Source organism: Sodiomyces alkalinus (assembly GCF_003711515.1).
Source record: "Sodiomyces alkalinus F11 unplaced genomic scaffold SODALscaffold_6, whole genome shotgun sequence".
NCBI lineage: Eukaryota > Fungi > Ascomycota > Sordariomycetes > Glomerellales > Plectosphaerellaceae > Sodiomyces > Sodiomyces alkalinus.
In genome coordinates, this window is record NW_021167084.1 from 1366354 (window position 1) to 1385375 (window position 19022).

The window sequence follows — 19022 nt, forward strand, 5'->3', positions numbered from 1 at the left end:
CCTTGCGGGTGTTCAATCACCCTTTCCCCCTCGCTTCGGTTTTTTCTTTTCTTCTCGCTGTATTCTCGCTCTTTCGCACTCACTTTCTCACTCTCTCCTTGTTTCAATTTTGGGCGTCTCTTTTGTTCGAAATCTGTGGGAGCTGAAGGGGATCTCATCTCCAAGAGCAGAGTGGTATACACTCCATAAAGCTAGTGATGTTGGCTCGAAGGCAGCCGAGGAGTGACTGGAAGCAATGTGACACGGAAAGGTCGTGGGCGACGTCGTTTGTAATTTAGTAATAATCGGTTCGTTCATCTGGGTGCGAGAAACATGCCGTCGATCTTGGAAGGTCAGACAGGAATATCATGAATTATATCTGCTGACCGGTGGTATCATTCACCGTTGAGATTTGTGGTTGGAAGTGGAATCGTGCTGGGGCGTCTAAGCAAAGGCTCCGCTAGACCTCTCCACTGAGATCGGAGTCCTCGTCTGCAGGGAGCTGGTTGACCAAGCTGGCGAGGATGGAGAGCAGCCCCTGTTTGAGTTGCGGATTCGTGGACGCCTGAATACGGACCTCGAGCTCATGAATCCTAGCTCGGAGCTCCGCCCTGTCTGCTTGTCCCGGGTCGTCCTCCTGGTCACCTCCCTCCTCCTCTCCGTCCCCTCCTTCGTCCTCTCCCCCATGCGATCCGGCCAGCTCCTCTCGCACGAGACCCTCTCCAAACGCAGCAGCGAAAGCGTCAGCCATGCCGGCATCTTTGACAGCGAAGACAACCTCTTCGACCACATCCCTCCAGTCCTCCTTGACGGCTCCGCTTCCGCCTCCGCCCCCCCCTCCCCCTCCCCCTTTCTTCTTCTTCCCCTTGCCGCCATCTGTGGTCCTCGGCAACAGCACCTTCCGCCAAGCAGCCGCCACCTCGCCAACGGGATTCCCGTAAGCGCCACACCCCCACGCTCCGAGCACGACCCTCCGGACACCTTTAACGCGACAGACGCGCATGACCATCTTCATCTTGTCCAGGACCAGCTGGCGGTCCTTGTCGCGGACATAGCGTCTCCGACCGGACGAGGGGTCGGCTTCCGTGTCCGGGTTGCGCGGCATGGCGGCGCTGACGCAGTCGACGAACCAGCGGTCCTTTTTGTCGAGGACGTCGACTGCGGCGGCGGCGGCGGCGGCGGTGTCGTCCTCGGAGCGGAAGACCAGGACGTCGGGGGTGTAGATGGCGCCTAGGTCCGGGAGACGGTAGTAGTGGTCCCGTAGCGAGGGGAGGAGGGTGGTGCGCATGCAGAGGGATTCTTCTTGGCTGGTGGCGCCGTTGAGGAAGCCGCCGCCGGGGGTTAGGGGGGAGGCCATGTTGAGGATGGCGACGTGGTGGGCGTGGTGGGGGTCGAAGGGGGAGGAGGACGGGGAGGAGGATTCTTGGGTCGGTTTGTTGTTGGTTGTCGTGTCGGTGGGATTGGTGGGTTTGGGTTCTGGATTGGGGGTTTCGATGGTGAGAGCGCGGGCGGCGGCGAGGGTGTCGGCTACTACGAGGGTGATCCGGGGAGACGGGGAATTGGTTTGTGAGATGTTGGTCTTGCTGCTGGCATGGCTATGGCTGGGTGCCCGGAGTGTCTCGCCTGACGGGCCCCTTAACGTCCCCGTTTCTTGGTCGAAGACGATGAGCTCTGCGGCATCGATTCCTCGACGGGCTCTTGGATGAGTGGACAGGAGGGAGGGGATGAGCTGGTTGATGGTGGCCTTGGCCTTTTTGGCTCGAGCCGCTCGACGAAAGCCTGCGGGTGGAAGGCCACGGGAGGGTTGGAGTCTTCCCATGCTGTAGCGCGGGTTGGGACTGTTCTTGCCAGATTTTCCGGGGAGAGGAGTCTGATCATCTGATCGTGGCTGATATATGTGAATTGGAAAAGAGAGAAGAGTTGAGAAGGTGATGGTAGAATATTCATTCTGTGCCATGTCCCCTGTCGTCATTTGGGAGGGAGGGGGAGTTTAGGCAGTTTAGGTACCCTGATGGGTAGGGTACTTTAGGTAGAGGAGCACTGACGGTGGAGGTCAATTTAGCGAAGTACTCCGTACCTAATTAAGGTACGAAGCACTCAGCTTAAGATACCTATGAAGTACACGCTGATGATGTGTACCTTATTTACTCTGAGCTTCCTTCGCCTTTTCCTCCGCGGTCTTTGTCTTTTCTGCCGGTTTCCCCCCCCTGTCCACTGAGTTGCATATTTTATTCTGTCTTTTACTCGGTTATTATTTCCTAGTATTGGTCCTTTTCCTGTTGTTTCATATAGGTTTCTTCATCTTCGATTCTTGGGTTGTTCCATCAGAAGTTGGACCCACTGGGACTTGTACAAATACAGGCATGTACCGTACCTTCGGTCAATTGTACATTAATTCTCTCAATCACGGGGTTCCCTCCTCTCTTTCCATCGTCAAGTTCAAGTTCTCCTCTTGTCCCATCCACATTCAACTGGTTCTACCCATCATTCCGGGAGTTGAACGTCAAACTAACTAAAGAAGAACTTGGCTCTTTTCGTGGCAACAGAAAAAAGCAACTCGGACAATCGGCCCTCCCCCTCCCACACAAGTGACAAGAGGTCACCCATCGCAGAATGCCTCCTCTTGTAATAAAGCCTCGGCGCGTCGCCGAGATCATGTTGTCATGGCTGGGTCTAGACCTCGTCTCTTGTACGAAGATTCAGACTCTCTGGGCAGGCTACGGCCACATCTGCGCCATCGCAGCGCGAGAGCCCAACGACAAGACCAACACCACCTCGCGCATGATCCTGAAGCTGATCTGCCCCCCAGCCCTCGGCGACCGCACCGAAGACGAAGGCCACTTGCGGAAGATGCTGAGCTACCAAGTCGAGCAGCACTTCTATCAGGAGATCGCGCCCCGTCTACTGGAAGACGACGTCGCCGTCGCGAGATGCCTCGCCTCGACCCGGGACTCGACCGGGAAACCGCACGCCGAGGAACTCCGCGGCCTGACCGCCACCCTCATGTCCGACTTGCGCCCAGCGTTCCCCGTCGCCGGCGGGAAACGGTCCGCCTTGCTCCCCCGACAGGTCCGCGCGGCTCTGGACTGGCTGGCCCGGTTCCACCGCAGCTCCTGGGCCTCGCTGCCGGACAAGGAGCTTGACTTATTCCTCCTCCCGCCCCTCGAGGAGGCGAAGCGCCGACGATCTGGCGAAGTGGATCCCGAGCGGTCGAAGCTGTGGCTGAACGGCGGGTACACGTACCTGGCGACCCGGCGGAAAGAGTACGCATCTCTTGCCGAGGACGAGACCTCGGAGTGGTGCGCCGCCCTTTGCGACCCTTTTTCCGAGACGACCGGGAAGGATGATGGATCCTCGTCGTCGTCCATGTCTGTTGCGGAACTGGTTGCCGCTTTCCTCACGCCGTCGGGGAGGCCTTTTGAGACGTACATTCACGGCGACGTCAAGTCGGAGAATCTCTTCACGACCGAGCTGGGCGACCGGGTGGCCTTTTTCGATTTCCAGTACGTCGGGCTGGGTCTGGGGGTTTGCGACCTCGCCAAGCTCTTTACCTGTTCCGTCCCCCTCGGCATGCTCGCCGATTGCCGTGGCCCTTGCGACGTGCCGCAGGAACTGGCCATGGGCGAAGGGGAGAAGGCATTGTTGGAGCAGTACCGCCAGACCCTTCTCTCTGGCACAACGTCAGGCAAGGGCCCGTCGGCGTACGACTGGAACGATTTCGTCCGTCATTGGGAGACGGCCCTCGTGGATTGGTGTCGCTTCCAGGCATCTTGGGGCTTCTGGGGGAACACCGAGTGGCTTGAAGCGAGAGTGAGATCCATTCTTGGGGATGACGGCTGGTGTAACTGGCTGAAGCAGGAATGCGATCGGGTTGAATACATGAAATGAGGGGCGGGGAGAGCAAAGATCGGATTCACTGAGACTCTCTCAGTATTGAGTTGGTAACTTTTTCCAACCTTACACCGGGTATCACAAGCGGCCCGGAGCATTTGTGGGGGGAAAAGGGGGAAAGGGGGAAAAGGGGGAGAGGGGGAAGAGGGGGGAGATGCGGCAGATGGGAGCATCAACTGCCCATCGGAAATCTATTGCCGCCAAGACACTTATTATTCGGTCTACTGCTGTAACGACCCTCCAACGCTGCACTACCCTCCTCGACTCGTTTCTCTTCCTCCCTCCAGAAAAAAGCAACTCCCAGGCATTCGTTTACTCGCTCTCCGACCCACCACAACCACAACCACGACCAGACCACCTTTGACTTCAACACCCCACATACATACCATGACTTCTCCCACCCAGTTCGCCGACAAGGTCATCGCCCTCACCGGCGCAGCCTCGGGCATAGGCCAAACCACTGCCTACGTCCTCGCCTCCCGCGGCGCCCGGCTCTCCCTGGCCGACGTGCAGCAGGAAGGCCTGGAGGCCACCAAAGCGGCCATCGAAAAGGCGCACCCCGCCGCCGAGGTGATGCTCTCCGTCGTCGACGTCCGCGACCACGCCGCCGTCGACAAGTGGGTGTCGGAGACCGTGTCGCGCTTCGGCCGGCTCGACGGCGCCGCGAACCTCGCCGGCGTCATCCCCAAGTCCATCGGCGTGGCGCCCCTCTCCGAGCAGGACTTGGGCGAGTGGGACTTTGTCACGGGCGTCAACCTCACGGGCGTTATGCACTGCATGCGGGCCCAGCTCCGCGTGATTGCCGACGGCGGGAGTGTTGTTAATGCGAGCTCGGTTGCCGGTATCGCGGGGCGGCCGAGGAATGCTGCGTATGCGGCGAGCAAGCATGGCGTGGTTGGGTTGACGAAGAGTGCGGCGAAGGAGGTTGGGGCGAGGCAGGTGAGGGTGAATGCCGTCTGTCCGTGAGTTTTCTTTCCCCCCCCCCTCTCTCTCTCTCTCCTTTTTCTTTTTAAGCGAACGAATACTCACATCGCTATAGGGGACGCATCGAGACCCCCATGCTTGCTAGTCTGGGCAACACTGAGAACGACCCCGGTGTTGCCCTGCAGAGAGCCGGTAAGCCGGAAGAGGTGGCCAAGTTGATTGCCTTTTTGTTGAGCGATGAATCGACCTACGTTTCGGGCACCGCCATTACCATTGATGGCGGATGGTACTGCTAGAGGGGTCTTTTTTATATGTATCCGTAGCTGGACGAGATTTCGGACCCAAGAGTCTTGAAGCAGTTTCTTGGATTGTACGATTTGGTGATTTGCTACGTCTGCATTTAACGGGCTTCGTTGGGCAATGTAAATTATGACAACTGAGGTTTCGATTCGATTCCGATTCACGCATCACCAATGTTGAGGTTGAACATACGCAAGGGACAGAGGTAGGGGGCTCTGCCCTAGGAGGAATATGTCCAACGTTCATGTTCTCACAACGCAACATGACTCGAAATCGTCTGATTTGAAGAATGGTTTTTATTTATTTATTTCTTTGACAAAAGGAAAGGCTGAACTACATTCTGTCTGATTTTGTGTGTTCTCATTCCATCATACAACGACGGGACTACATGCCCCGGCCCCCCCATCTAAATACGGCCCCTCTCGAGGAACTTGTTGGGAATATCCACATGCTTGCAGCGGATATACTCGCAAAGGTTCTTGCCCAAGCTGTCAAACGAGCTGGTGGAGTTGAAGCCGCGGTCCAGATGGTCCTTGAGGAGGAAGTGCACAGCGAGGATGTTGGGGAACTCGAAGCGGTCAATCTGCTTCCCGGTTTCGTTCTTGCCCAGCAGCTCGCGGAGCTTGGCGGTGGTGAGCATGGTGCGGAGCCAATCCCACTCGTCGGCGTGGCGGACAAAGAGGCCGAGGTTGGCGTTGGAGCTCTTGTCGCCGGAGCGGCCCAGGACGACCCAGCCGAGCGGGCCCCGGGTGGTGGGGCCGAAGGAGGCCAGGTCGACGGGGCGCAGGGTGACGGGCAGGTCGGGCTGCTCGCGCGGGTACTCGCGGGTGTTGGTCGGGGTGGGGACCTCGACGACGGAGCCGTCGGGCAGGTGGGCGGTCTCCTTGACGAAGGACTGCGGGAGGAGGGAGACCCAGTACTCGAAGAAGGGGCGGCCGATGGCGGTGCGCATGTCCGGGGCCATGGTGCTGCCCGGGTAGCCCTGCAGGAGGTTCTCGATGCAGAAGCGCGCGAAGGAGCCGCGGTCCGAGTCGACGAAGGAGTTGCCCGAGAGCAGGTCCGGGTCGCGCGTCTGGGCGAAGATGCGCATGTCCACCGTCGCTTCTTCCTGCGACTCGGGGTTCTCGGGCACGGAGCCGGCGACCATGAACTTGAGGCAGGAGAAGCGGCTGATGTGCTCGCCCATCAGGGCCTTGGTTTGGCGCTCCACCATGGCGGCCTTTTCGGCGATGTCGAGGCCGGTGAGGTAGAAGTGGAATTCGGCTTGCCAGCCTCCCTTGGCGGTGATGCCGACTGGGGGGGGGGATGAAGTTAGTTCATTGGTTTGGGCTGGCTGGTATGAGGTGGGAAATACGACTCACTCTTGGTTGTTGAAGGAGCAGGGAGACCCTTGACGCCAGACATGTGGACGGCGTTCTCGCCGACTTGTGTCAGGACGATGTTGTCGATCTGGGCGGTAACGTCCGAGTTGTAGTAGAGAGGGCCCTGGATCTCGTAGAGGAGCTGGCTGGCAACGGTCTGGATATTGACCAGACCATGCTTGCCCTTCTCCATGGTGATAACGGCGTCGCCCTTTTCGTCGACAGCAGCGATGGGGTCTGGGGCGGAAATCAGTACAATGCAGCGCAATAGAAAAAGGGGGCGGGGTTGTTCAGGGGTAAACGAATTCAGGGCTCAGGGGCTCAGGGGCTCAGGGGTCAAGATCACTCACATCCCATGTCAGTGTCGTTGTCACCCAGGCTCTTGAAGCCGGAGTAGTACCCGCCGGTGGCGTAAGTGCTGCACTCGATGATGTGGCCGACCATCAGAGCGCTCGCCAGCTCGTCGAGGTTGTCCCGGGTCCAGCCGTGCCACCACATGGCAGCGCCGACAGTGACGGAAGCGTCGGCGACACGACCGCAGAGTACAATGTCAGCGCCGGCCTTGAAGCACTCGGCGATGCCGGTGCCGCCGAGGTAGCACTGGGCGCAGATAGGGTCGTAGCCCCAGTCCTGGATGGCCTTGTTGGCGGGGAGGTTGTAGAACGGCTCGCCTGGGGGTTTGTTAGCCTTTCATTTTCTTCGTTTGTCTTTCTTTTTTTCTTCTTCATTATCTCTCTTCTCCCATGAATGGAAACAAAAGAATACTCACCCTTCTTGTACAAGTCGAGCACCGCATCGGTAACATCATCGCCATCCACGACACCGACCTTGAGATCGACGCCGTGCTTGGCAATGAGCTCCCTGACGGCGGCGGCCAGACCGTGGACGTCACTGGCGCCGGCATTCACGGCGACCTTGACACCGCGCTTCGCCAGCCAGGGGATGGCCGGGTCGAGCTCGTCGAGGAAGTAAGGCTCGTAGCCCTTGGCGACGACGGTGGAGCCCGAGGTCATGGCCTTCTGGGCGAGGTTGTCGCGCTTGTCGGAGCCGCGGAGGGTCATGTTGCACTCGCTCATCCAGTCGCCGGTGATGACGTCGACGTCTTCGTTCTTGGCCATGTCGTGGATGGCGCGCTTGCGGTCGTAGACACCTGGAGAGAGACGTGTCAGTTTCCGGGGGCTTGTTGGAGAGAAAGGGAGGAGAAGGAGGAGTGTTACCTCCTGAGCAGCCGGCAATCTTGATGGGACGCTTCGCGCCGCCACCGTTGACGCCGTTGGTTGCACTGGGAGCCATGGTGATGTGTGTGTGAGAAGGGACGGAAGGAAGCACAGGGAATTGGAGGGATAGAGAGCTCGACAGCCTGGCCTTTTTGGAGCAAAGATGTGTTCTCTCAAGGGATCAGTGAGGCTGTGCTATGATTGTTGAAGGAGGATGGGCGATCTTGGTTCGAAAGGGGGATGAGGACGAGATGGCCGATATATAGTCGTTTTTTCAGGAGCCAACCCCTTCTAGACCCGGGTAATGGAAGGGAGACGTTTGAGAGATGATTTATCATGGGCCAAGCCACTTGCCAGCCATGAGAGAGAGGTCCGGGCCCTTCGAGTGTGAGGAACTCCGCGTGCTCTGAATGCGTAAAGTCAAGTCCCTGTGACGCCCTAATGGTGGGGGACTGGGGGGTTCAACGAGGGGCAACGAGGGGCAATGGGAGAGACCACCACCAACGGACTCGTAGGCCGCGGGGGAGGGGTCCACGCTAATGATTCAGTACCCGATGGCTTGGCCGGGGTGGTGGGAGACGGGGATCGGGCATGGCCGCGGGGCTACTGACTACTTCATGTTCGTACTGGAGGGGATGGCCCGGATGGGCCGTTCAGCGTGCAGTCAGATCTACCTGTTCACTCCGGTACTGTCATTGGATCTCCACGTGCCATGTATGAACTCGGATATAATTTCCAGTCTCAACTTTTTCTGTTCCTGTTTCACATGAAGCAGTCGAGGTGATGCGGATGAGCCCGAGAAGTCTTTGCCACCGCAAAAAGACATGGCCTGGAATCACGAAGCCTACAGTAGTTAGTGAGAGGGTACTTAGTTGTCAGATAGTGTGAGAAATTAGGTTGCTGAATCGGCTGGGGCGTGAGCAGTGAGCACCGTCGAGGCTATAATGAGACTAGCTCTAATGGTTACCCGGTCCATTGGAATGTTTCCTTTCCTTTCTTTTTTCGTTTTGCCAATGGAGGGATTTCGAATTGAGGGCTACGCAAGATGGTGGCCTAGCTTCGAGGCCTCTTAAGCCTGAACATCCTCGGACCTGCTATCTAGCCCTCCACCAAAGACAACAAAGCAATGCGGACAAGTGAGATGCATCGCTAACATGGTACTCATAGTATTCATGGTATTATTATCATACTAACGCTCCCCTACTTGTGCAAAAACCCCCCTTTAATCGTCAAGAAAACCCACTCCAGCCCGGTCCTCAGGTGCTTCGTGTTCTTGATGCTCTCGGCAATGGCGTTGCTCTTGACATGCACATCCTTGAGGTATGTCTCGCTCTCATACGCCTCAATAGTCCACAGCCTCTCCGCATTCGACACGTCCTTGAGGACGCCGTACACCAGTGTGCCGTCTTCTTTTTCCCGGCCCTCGTCCACGACGGCCTGCCAGTAGGGGATCGAGGTGGCCGCGCCGTCCGGGTGGTAGTTGAGCTCGGCGGCGATGATCCAGGGGTCTTTTTGGTCCGCGACGGCGGCGCGGCTGAACTGGAAGGTGTCGGAAGGGTAGGCGAGGGTCCGGATGGTGGGGGGGGAGGGGCCCGGGTTGGCGCCGATCCAGGCGGCCATGGCTGTTATGGTGGGGAGGGACATGTGTTGGTCGAGGGCGGCTTTGTCGGCGTATCTGGTGTTTTCCAGCAGTTAGATGTAAGAACAGACGCGGTTGGGATTTGGGGAGACTTACTCCTCAATCATCCAAATGTCGGTCTCCTTTGCAGGGTCGCGGGGGACGCAGACGGCGTATTTGAGGGTGCCTGGTTCATTGTTTTGTGCGGCGTCCGCAGCGCCGAGGAGCTGCTTGATGAGCTAAGGGAGTGAATTGTCGGTTAGCCGGGAGACTTTGGAAGACGGTTGACGACGCTGGAATAGCATCTTCGGATAACATGGGAAAAGGGGGGGATTAGAAAGGGGCTGGGGCCTCACCTCGTCGCGCTTCTCGACGGAGCTGGTCGGGACGGTGGCGATGACCACGATGCGGTTGCTGGGAACGCTCATTTTCGTAAACCGTGCTCCTTTTCTTTCGTGGGAGGTCGTAGATGGAGTTGGAATGTGCGAAATGGTGATTGTGAGGCGTGTTGTTCCCTCACTATCACTGTCCTACCCAGATCGGGAGGGGGCATTGTTCATTTTAAGGGGCGGGCCCTTGGGCTCTAGCCCGGAGTCCCGGTAGTCCGGGTCCGGATTTCGCTCCCCGAACCAACCTGCCTTGGCGAGTGCTAATCAATTATAATTTATTTCGGATGTGTCCTTTTGTCCCTCATTGAGAGGTCGAAGTACATAATAAACGAAAAAACCCCTTTCTATATAACCAAGGGAAAAAAGGGCATATTAAACGGAGACGGGGAAGTGACATGAAAATCTCCGCCTTCACTTGCATTACACTTACACGACAAACTCCCGTGCAAGTATGTTACAGAACAGATGATAGATTTTGGAGTAATCAAACCATCAAGCATAGATGGACTACAGTGGACGGGAAATGCAGGGCTTTGATCAATAGTCACTGCATCTGAGCCTCCAGAGACCAATACATCAAATGCCTAGACGAATTGCCCAAATGAGATGAGACAATGTACACATGCAACTTTTTCGTAAGGTGATCACTTACTGACTCAGTCGCAGCAAGACCAACATCTTCGACGGACAAACTGTCACCACGATGTCTGAAGCAGCACAGCCCGAAGTCGATCGACGGCCGGGATACCCTGGCGAGAGAATATCCAACCAGGGCGGCACAGGCCCCTGACCCCGGATTCTCGCCTCGTGTTCGGGGTATTTCTACGTACACTGTACTGAATCATTAGCGCCATTTCCCCGCATTCTTGGATTTGGGGTTCTTCTGCGAACCACCAAGTACTACTATTACTCCGTAACCCCCGAGCCCCGTTGCCGGAGTGAGCTGATGTGGAAAAGCTACTCCGCAGTCTTTGGACCGTTCAGACCCTCGCCCTCCCTGGTTGCCGCCGCCTACTCTTCACTGGCCGGCTCTCACGATGTTCTGGCAATGCCGTTTGGTCCGTCTTAGTCTTACGACTGTCAACTTCTCAACTCTACGAATTCCGTCCTGAACCCCTAAACCCCCACAAACATGCCCCGACGCCCTATTCGCATCGGCACCTTCTCAGCGGCCCTCAACAATAAATCCGACCAACTCCACCGCCTAGTAAAAGAAGGCAACGTCGACGCCATCGCCATCGCCTACCTCACGAAATCCACCCTCGCCTCGAAAGCCACCCAGCTCCAAACCCGCCCCGACCTCGGCTACGACCCAAACTTCCTCGAGCAGCTGGCCTGGAACAACGGCGCCACCGCCCATCTCATCGCCCAAACCCGCATCAAAATAGTCCACGACGGCGGTGCCCTCAACCCCCGCCGTCTCGCCGAGAAAGCAGACGCCTATTTCAAGAGTCTGGGAATACAGAACGTCAACGTCGCATGGGTCGAAGGCGACAACGTCACGGACCAAGTCCGCTCGGGGGGCTTCCCTGCCGACCGGCCGGGCCTTGAGCTCTCCCCTTCATCGCACAGCCGGGTCCTTTTGGCGAATGTGTGTACCGGGCAGGCGGGCATCGTGCGTGCTCTAGAGGCCGGAGCGGATGTCGTGGTGTGTGGTCGCTGCGCCGACGCCTCTTCCGTATTGGGGCTCGCGTCGTGGTGGCAGGGCTGGGACGCGAGGGATCATGACCGGCTCGCCGGGGTTGCGATGGCGGGTCGTCTCATCGAGAGCCAGCCGTACGGGCGTCGTCTCACGGGCGGGAACCACGTCGCGCACATGCAGGGCACGGTGCCGGAGTTGGGGTTCCCTGTGGTGGAAATCGGTCACGACGGCGATGTGGTGGTCACCAAGGTCGGCGGGTCGCGGGGTGTCGTCACGGTTGATTCGTGCAAGGCGCGGCTCCTGTCCGAGATCCGGGGTCCCTTTTACGTGAACCCGGACGTGGTAGCCGATAACCGCCGGGCGAAGCTGGAGCAGATCGATCGGGACCGCGTCCGCCTCTCCGGAGTCAAGGGGCTTCCCCCCTCTCCGAGGGTGGAGGTTCCCCTCCGGGTGCAGTTTACCGGGGGGCAGGTCGTCGATGTTCCGGCAAAGGAGGCAAGGGACTGTGCAGAGGTCCCCGCGCGGCCAGATTACGAACCACGTCGCGCGGCGACCTACGGTATGCTGGGCAGAATTTTCCCTCCCGGGACGATAAGGCGGCCGCTTGGTCATTTGGCTCTGGCCACGGCCACTGCCGGGGGTATGGGAGGAAACGATATCGATGCGAGCGTGGGGCTCTGGGTCGGCGATGAGAGGGCTTGGGAGTGGCTGCGTGGGATTATGAGCAGCGCGAGGTTGAGGGAGTTGCTTGGGGACGGATGGGATGAGAGGTTTGCGGTGGAGAGATGTGAGTTTCCCAACTTATGGGCTGTACACTTTGTTATCAGGGAATCAGGCCAGAATGGCGCGAACAAGAGCAGCAGCCAGTTGACCGGGTTTGAGCAACGTGTAAGTGAGATGCTCAGGGGGAGGGTTGTGGAGATGCCTGCGGAGCTGGTGCAAGCGGAGGTGCGAAGGAGGAAGGCCATGGCCAACGCTGGACGGTCTAATCTGTAAGAAACTAAGAACTCGTAGACGTAGACATTTAGAACTCTTAGAGTGCCGTGAAGTTTACATTATAGATTTCAAAATATGTCTTTATAGGCTGTACAACGCTATCTTTCGCGGGGGGATGTCATAGCTGCGGGTAGGCGAGAGGAGAGACTGCTTCTAAGCCCATCTATGCAACCCCCGACTTACAGAGATCTACAGCCAGTTCCACCCCAAAAATATGCCCGCCAAGCATGGTCACGGGTAGACGCCACACCTATGCGCTATTCCCGAGACGCCCCAGTCGAGACTTAGGCCCGGCTCCGGCTCCGGCTAGGGGGACTAGCGAAAAGCCGAGGTGAGGAGCCCGCCTCCAGCTCCCACGGGCTTGAGTGGACTTTATCCCAAGCTAATAAGATCGTGGGTCCCCATGCCTATTCGAGACCCTGCCGCCGGACTCTAGGAACTCGTGACGCCGGCATACCGTACAGCGTATATCCACCAAGCTAAGGGCTCACGATAGTTCAAAGGGAAGAAGTTCCTCACACGATGTCTTCCCAGTCCGTCGAGAACGCAACATAGCGCAAAACCACTTCATAACGTCTCAATTTTCCACCAAGGCAAACTCGCTATCAAAAACCACCAACTCATGCTCGGGTGCAGCTTCTAAGCTCCATGCGCCCGTCATGTTCTTCTCTTCGTACGTTTACAGACTGTCAACTTTCCCCACCGGCTCACTCAGTCCGTGCTCTTGTCAAGACAGTTGAGCTTTCTTTTGGATGAGTGTCTGATGCGTGGTTGCTGTTGCCTCTAACACCATGACACCGACCAGACCTACGCAGTCGGCATTTCTAAGGAGGAGCTGCACATCCACTACGACTTACCCCCGGTCCTATACGCGTTCACGGCCTTGCAGATTGGCCTGGCCTTCAAATGGTCAGATTAGGACGTTTTCGACATCATCCCGCGCACAACGGCGGGCCATGTTCCAGGAGTACCGCCGTTCGATACTCAGCGTTATGTAGATGACCCTTTCCTATCGGCTTGGCGGGGAGAATCTCGGCACATGGGGAGGGGAAAGAGGTTCAGCACCTCAAGTGCATCCGCAGGATGTGGGAGAATATGGTATATTCGAAGATACCCCTGAGATAGGGATGTGGAGGGTAAGGGGGCGAAGGGCAAGCGAGTGGGATTTTTTACTATCGGGGCATCACCAGGGGGGTATAATCCAATGTCTCTGTGAGTTTTACCTTGGTTCATGATCTCAACACTATCTGGCTAACTGAAGTTACCGAACAGCACGACAAGAAGCTCGTTCCGCGTGGACACTCATCTCAACAGCAGGGAGAAACCGGGGCCCGAATATTACACAAAGCAATGTATACTAAAGATGACGATACATGTAGCGACAGCGACCTTATGAAGCAGAACATGAATATTTCTAAATGGGATTTGCAATTCTTGCGCCAATATATCAGCGTATCTACACATACATCATTACTTGGTGAAAACTACAAGTTCGAAGTGAACCACTTGGGATCTCTCTTCTCCTTATACGCAGTCAGCCCTTCCGAAGCATTGCGCCCCCTGAGCATCTTCTCCCCCCACAACTCCTGCCCTCTCATCGTGGCCCGGCTGACGCCCGTTTCCTGGGAAATTGTCAGGCGCGATGTTTTACGACGCGGACCAGTTGAACTTGTTGGAAAAAAAAAGTAGCCTTCACCTACCATGCGCATGTCCATTACAGGCGACGACAATCGGCTTCTTCCCCGTCCGGTTGCTCATGCCCGCGAACTGACCCGCGAGGTACTCGAATGCGGCATCCCCTTTCTTGACCAGGTCGGCACGCTCCTTCAGGTCCATTCCGGCGCAGAAGGCCTCGTTGCCGGCGCCGGTGAAAACGGCACAGCGCAGACTCGGGCTCGGCGTCGTACCATTTCCAGAAATAGCTCAGCTCGGTCGAGGCGGCGTCGGGGAGGCAGTTCATATAGCGCGGGCGGTTGATGGTCACCTGTACGACGTGGTTCCGTGGGAAGGTGACGATGCAGTGCTGCAGGTGAGGATGGGGTGTTTTGATCCCCTGGGGAACCGGGTTCTGGGTAGGCGGTGTTACCATGGCGGCCCGCGGGGGCTGTAAGTTGCGGTGTGCTGACGACGTGTTCGAGTGGTTCGATATATGATGACCGAAGTTTGGACTTTGAAGCAGAGGAGCCGGCTGGGAGCGGAAGTCAGAGGGCTTTCAGGGGGGTTTCTCGGATATGGTAAAGGGTTGTTGTTGGAGGGTATTCGCACACAAGTTGACACGACTACAGCTTGATAACCCATCCCCAACGTCCTCGGAAGAACATGCCAAGCTCGGGATAAACCCTTGTTCAGGGAGGTCAGGGGTAGGAGATAATCTTCGACTGAACCCCCTCCGCTTTGCTTCCCCGAACGCGGACCGGAAGTTCACCTGGTTTTCGGGGCTCTTGATTCTTTCCATGGTATGTACCACTGTACCACTCGGGGGTACGGAGTATGTACGAAGTACTGACGGAGTACTAACACCGGGAATTACGGAGGTCTCGACTCTCGGCCTCTCAGGCGGAAGGTGGTGGTCGCCGGTCGGTCTCCAAGTCTCGAGTACCAGGTACCCCAACAGACCCCTCGTTACAATTTAGACATCCTTACGTTGTACGGAGAATATTCACCACTTTAAAGCCGAGAAGGGGCGGGGAAATTACTTCGTGCAGAGATGAATAACAGGGCTTTTGAGTTTGCACTTAGGTAACCTGCCACGGGTAACATTGAGATGCCCGCACATGGGACTGGCAAGGACATACCAGTTTGACCCTGCTAAGACAACTTGTCGAACAGACCACAGTCTTTTCGGTTACGTAATAGGCCGGATTGCTAAGAGTATAATCCGGGTGGACGCTTACAGAATCTGCACTATATAAAATACGGTGGCAGCGTTTCCCTGACGGTCTGAGATAGTTATAATTGTATATAATTACCTTAATTAATCTTGACCTATTGTGTGACGATTTTAACTACGCTTTATCTGATAATTAAGAGTCTTACTTACTAAGTAAAGATATATCTATTTTACCTACCTTTTTACCTCTACCACTACTACCGATTTAAGAAGCTATCTAGCTACGCCGATATCGCGTGTTAATCTATAAATAACTATTAAGATATCGTATCTTAGCCCTATTACGTATAAAACCTATAAGGATTAGGAGCTCTGGTAACGCCTGTGCGAATCGGTTACTACCTATAATAATATATAGAGGTTTCTCCGCCTAGTCGATCCGACTTAGTTACCCGAGGAGCCTATAATACCGAATTACGACTCTTTCCCCTCTATAACGCCTAGGCGTACCCTTATATAATATCTCGACCTTACGGACGCTGGCTAGAAAGCGTACGACGTCGAAAGCGCGCGCTAGAAGATCCTATAAACGTAATACGATAGCTACCTAAAGGGGATTAACGCTATACTAACCTAGTAGGTTAATACTATCGACTAAAGCCGTAAATAACTACTATAAGGAGGTATGCCTCGCGAGGTGTACGAAGCCGTTAAACGCGATACGGATTAGTACTTAGCCACCCGCTAAACCGATACCCACGAAAAGTATATCGAGCATGTATAGTACTCTACAAATAGCCTTAAGAAGCTTAGGGAGTGGTTAGATAAGTGGTAGCTACTACTATAAAGCTATAAAGATACCGGTTCGAAGCCCGCTATGTATATATAGGTTATAGATTTCTTTAAAGGTATACGCCCTTATACCGGCCGCGATTAGACTAAGGCTAAAGGACGATTTATAGATAACTAAGTAGTTATACCCGAAGACCTTTATACCCTCGGCCAGAAGTATATTAATACTGGACTTAAAGACTAAGGAAAACGCGGTAGCCACCGCGCTATAGTATTCCCTGCACTATATACCGGAAGCGAAAAGGGTGAAAATACCTTAAAGGCCACGGCTAAGCCCCGTAAGAAGGGCGGCCGTGGAAAGAAAGCTAAGAATCCCACTACCGCGGTATCTATAGCTATACCTTTAGCTGCTTTAGCTAACCGTTTCTCTTCTAAACGCCGGTAATCTACTTTATAGAGAGGGCAGATCTACCGCGTATACGCTATACCTAGCCACGATATTAACGCCTACTTCTATCTATTCCCGGATATAGTATATAACGATTAAATACCCTTCGAGAGCACTAAAATAACCGTCTAACGGATCCTTAAATATAACCCCTCGCTACGCGCGGAAGTGGAAGAACTACGTGCCGCAAAGAAGGTGAAGAAGGATATAAGCCGGGACTTAGCATAGCTTAAAGAGACGTGACTCGACTATAGCAGTATCCGTAGCGGCGTCTCCCACGCCGCTAGCTTTATAGCAGGAACCGCTACTACTAGTTACCCTCTTCGAACCTCTACTATCCTCGATTCCGGCGCCACTATTTATATATTCAACGATTTTTCCCGTTTTTCTGATTTTACACCCGCCACGTAGGGGGACTACGTAGTAGCCGGCAGTTCGTCCCTGCCTATTAAAGGTTACGGTAATATAACCGTGAGATTAAACGGACTAATAGGAGGCCTCGATTTCAGGCCAGTAAACATCGTATACTACGAGGATTTTACCTATAATTTAATCTCTAACCAACGCCTACGTCTTCGAGGATACTAGTAGGAACAAAAGCCACTAAATAACTATATTCGGCATTCCGATAAATCTATACTATACTAGCTAAGTCACCGCTTCGATTAAACCGTTATTAAATACGTGCCCTCTAACCAATCTACGGCTACTTTTATAGGCTCTTCTTCTTCTTCTACCACCTAAAAAGACGTCCGTAAATCGATAATATAGTATCTCAGCACTACGGAGGGTATCTTATAGCATCTACGCCTAAGGCACGCAGGCCCTAAACCACTTAGGCACCTAGAAGAGCAGACGTAGGGGGTTAAAATCAAGGGACTAATAACTATCGACTATAAGGCCTACGAGCTTATAAAGATAAAACGGTATATTAGTAGGCGCCCTCGCACTATACCTACCTATGCAGGGGAGCGATAGGCGATTAATTTCACGGATTTTAAATAAACGGCTAATAGGAACTTAAGGTTTATATTTTTCACCGACCGTTATAGTAGTTTTACTGCCACCTATATTATAAAGAGTAAGCTAGCAGTGGATATCCTTATAATAATTAAGGAATTCCTCGCCTAGGTAGACCGCTAAGTAGACTATAAGGTACGCGTTTTCGAATCTAATAATAAGCTGACTCAATCCCACGATATCACCTAATTCCTACGTAGCGAGGGTATCCTTTTAGAGGTATCTACTACTAACACTTAAGTATAGAACGGGGGTGCCGAACGCGTTACTACCGTGGTTATTTTAAAGGGTCGTACGATAAATATCCACATAAAACTACCACCGTTTATATAGCCTAAGGCTATTCCCACGGCTACGTACGTCTATAACCGCACGCCACGAAGGTAGTATAATAAGGAATAGAAAATGCTATACAAGGTCCTTGTCATAGGTATACTATAAGGAGTAATAGGCGACTGCTAGATGATATAAGATCACTTAAAGACTGGTAGGAGCTAAAGAGGGGGTATCGTGATAAGATTATTCGTTAAGTCCTTCTAAAACTCTAGGAACTATAAAAGGCACTCCCCTCTTTATACCTACCTAAGGTCTTCTAACTAAGTAGGTGGCGAGAGGCCTCCTTAAGACTAAGTTTAGGCGTAAGCTGGTTCCTAAGCTAACTAGCTTACTAGATCTAAGTTGACTTCTAAGCTAACCAGCTTACTTAACCTCGACGCGTCGTATCTCTAACGGTCTAACCTGACTACGATCCCCCTATCTATGTATAAGTCTGGTGCTAGTCCCGTGGCAACGTATAAGCACTGTATATTCTAATAGTCCTCTTTAAAAGGAAGCCGATTTTATTATACCTTCGAGCTTACGGCTATAAAGCGTACGCGATAATAAAGAACGCCTAAAAGGCTGCTAATAAGCTATTAAATCGTATCGCTTCTTACGCCTATATCGGCTACCTTATCGGCTACGATTCCACTAATACTTTCCGTATCTAGGTACTTAGCCTACGCCGCTATAACCGTGTTATTCGAACGCGCGATATAGATTTTAATAAACACGCCTTCTTTAACGGCGATATCGCCACGTTTAAGGACGACCTCCGTTAATTAACCGAGGAGTAATTAGAAGACCTAATTAGTCAGATCGAGTAGGAGAGGGCTAGAGATTTATAGCCGTTTACGGACGTATAAGCTAAGGACCCCCCCTTTATATAACTGCTTATTTTAAATTATTAGATCCGGGGATAAACGCCCCCGGATCCCCTTCCTTCACGGCTTTACCGTTAAGGTTATAGTCCGTAATACCCGGCTGTAAAGGGGTAGAGGAGGCTATCTCGAGTTAATCAGGATAAGATTTAGGTCACGAATAGTATAATTTAGCCGGTATAGCGCCTAATCACCGTCTATATCCGCCCGATCCATTACTTCCTACTCTACTAGTAACCCCGTTATTGGTTATAGCGCTAATAGCAGCCGTTACATTAGGAAACCGTAATACCCCTATAGCTGTAGGGTTCCAGGATAATAGAACACGGTGCTACGATACCCCTATAGCTACGGCTATAGGGCTCCTATTAAATAAAGGAGCGTAACTAATTCGGTAAGGAGATAGCTAGAAAAAA

General features: G+C 54.1%; 7 protein-coding genes across 7 annotated transcripts; 3 read left to right on the forward strand and 4 right to left on the reverse strand.

Annotated features, from left to right (window-relative positions):
- Nucleotides 1–439: 439 nt before the first annotated feature.
- SODALDRAFT_278423 (hypothetical protein) lies at nt 440–1798 on the reverse strand (the record flags this gene model as incomplete). Its single annotated transcript, XM_028608113.1, has 2 exons — nt 440–1565; nt 1620–1798. The coding sequence occupies 2 exons, from the start codon at nt 1796–1798 to the stop codon at nt 440–442; spliced, it is 1305 nt and encodes a 434-aa protein (XP_028465814.1).
- A 794-nt stretch (nt 1799–2592) lies between these two features.
- On the forward strand, nt 2593–3867 carry SODALDRAFT_278296 (hypothetical protein; the record flags this gene model as incomplete). Its single annotated transcript, XM_028608106.1, has 1 exon — nt 2593–3867. One exon carries the CDS (start codon nt 2593–2595, stop codon nt 3865–3867), a length of 1275 nt encoding a protein of 424 aa, XP_028465815.1.
- A 390-nt stretch (nt 3868–4257) lies between these two features.
- SODALDRAFT_278425 (BcABA4) lies at nt 4258–5090 on the forward strand (the record flags this gene model as incomplete). The annotated part of the gene is made up of 2 exons (XM_028608114.1): nt 4258–4832; nt 4910–5090. 2 exons carry the CDS (start codon nt 4258–4260, stop codon nt 5088–5090), a joined length of 756 nt encoding a protein of 251 aa, XP_028465816.1.
- A 329-nt stretch (nt 5091–5419) lies between these two features.
- SODALDRAFT_312479 (DUF1446-domain-containing protein) lies at nt 5420–8079 on the reverse strand. Its single transcript, XM_028609200.1, has 5 exons — nt 7673–8079; nt 7225–7605; nt 6806–7126; nt 6456–6692; nt 5420–6387 (listed from the first exon to the last, which is right to left on the reverse strand). The coding sequence occupies exons 1-5, from the start codon at nt 7746–7748 to the stop codon at nt 5501–5503; spliced, it is 1902 nt and encodes a 633-aa protein (XP_028465817.1). The 5' UTR covers nt 7749–8079; the 3' UTR covers nt 5420–5500.
- A 785-nt stretch (nt 8080–8864) lies between these two features.
- On the reverse strand, nt 8865–9821 carry SODALDRAFT_344835 (hypothetical protein). Its single transcript, XM_028613181.1, has 3 exons — nt 9647–9821; nt 9408–9529; nt 8865–9347 (listed from the first exon to the last, which is right to left on the reverse strand). The coding sequence occupies exons 1-3, from the start codon at nt 9716–9718 to the stop codon at nt 8873–8875; spliced, it is 669 nt and encodes a 222-aa protein (XP_028465818.1). The 5' UTR covers nt 9719–9821; the 3' UTR covers nt 8865–8872.
- An 825-nt stretch (nt 9822–10646) lies between these two features.
- On the forward strand, nt 10647–12367 carry SODALDRAFT_333775 (DUF1446-domain-containing protein). The gene has a single exon (XM_028612068.1). The coding sequence runs from the start codon at nt 10812–10814 to the stop codon at nt 12315–12317; it is 1506 nt and encodes a 501-aa protein (XP_028465819.1). The 5' UTR covers nt 10647–10811; the 3' UTR covers nt 12318–12367.
- A 1505-nt stretch (nt 12368–13872) lies between these two features.
- SODALDRAFT_379247 (hypothetical protein) lies at nt 13873–14772 on the reverse strand (the record flags this gene model as incomplete). The annotated part of the gene is made up of 4 exons (XM_028615027.1): nt 13873–13939; nt 14018–14505; nt 14583–14625; nt 14732–14772. 3 exons carry the CDS (start codon nt 14770–14772, stop codon nt 14032–14034), a joined length of 558 nt encoding a protein of 185 aa, XP_028465820.1. The 3' UTR covers nt 13873–13939; nt 14018–14031.
- Between the last annotated feature and the right edge of the window lie 4250 nt (nt 14773–19022).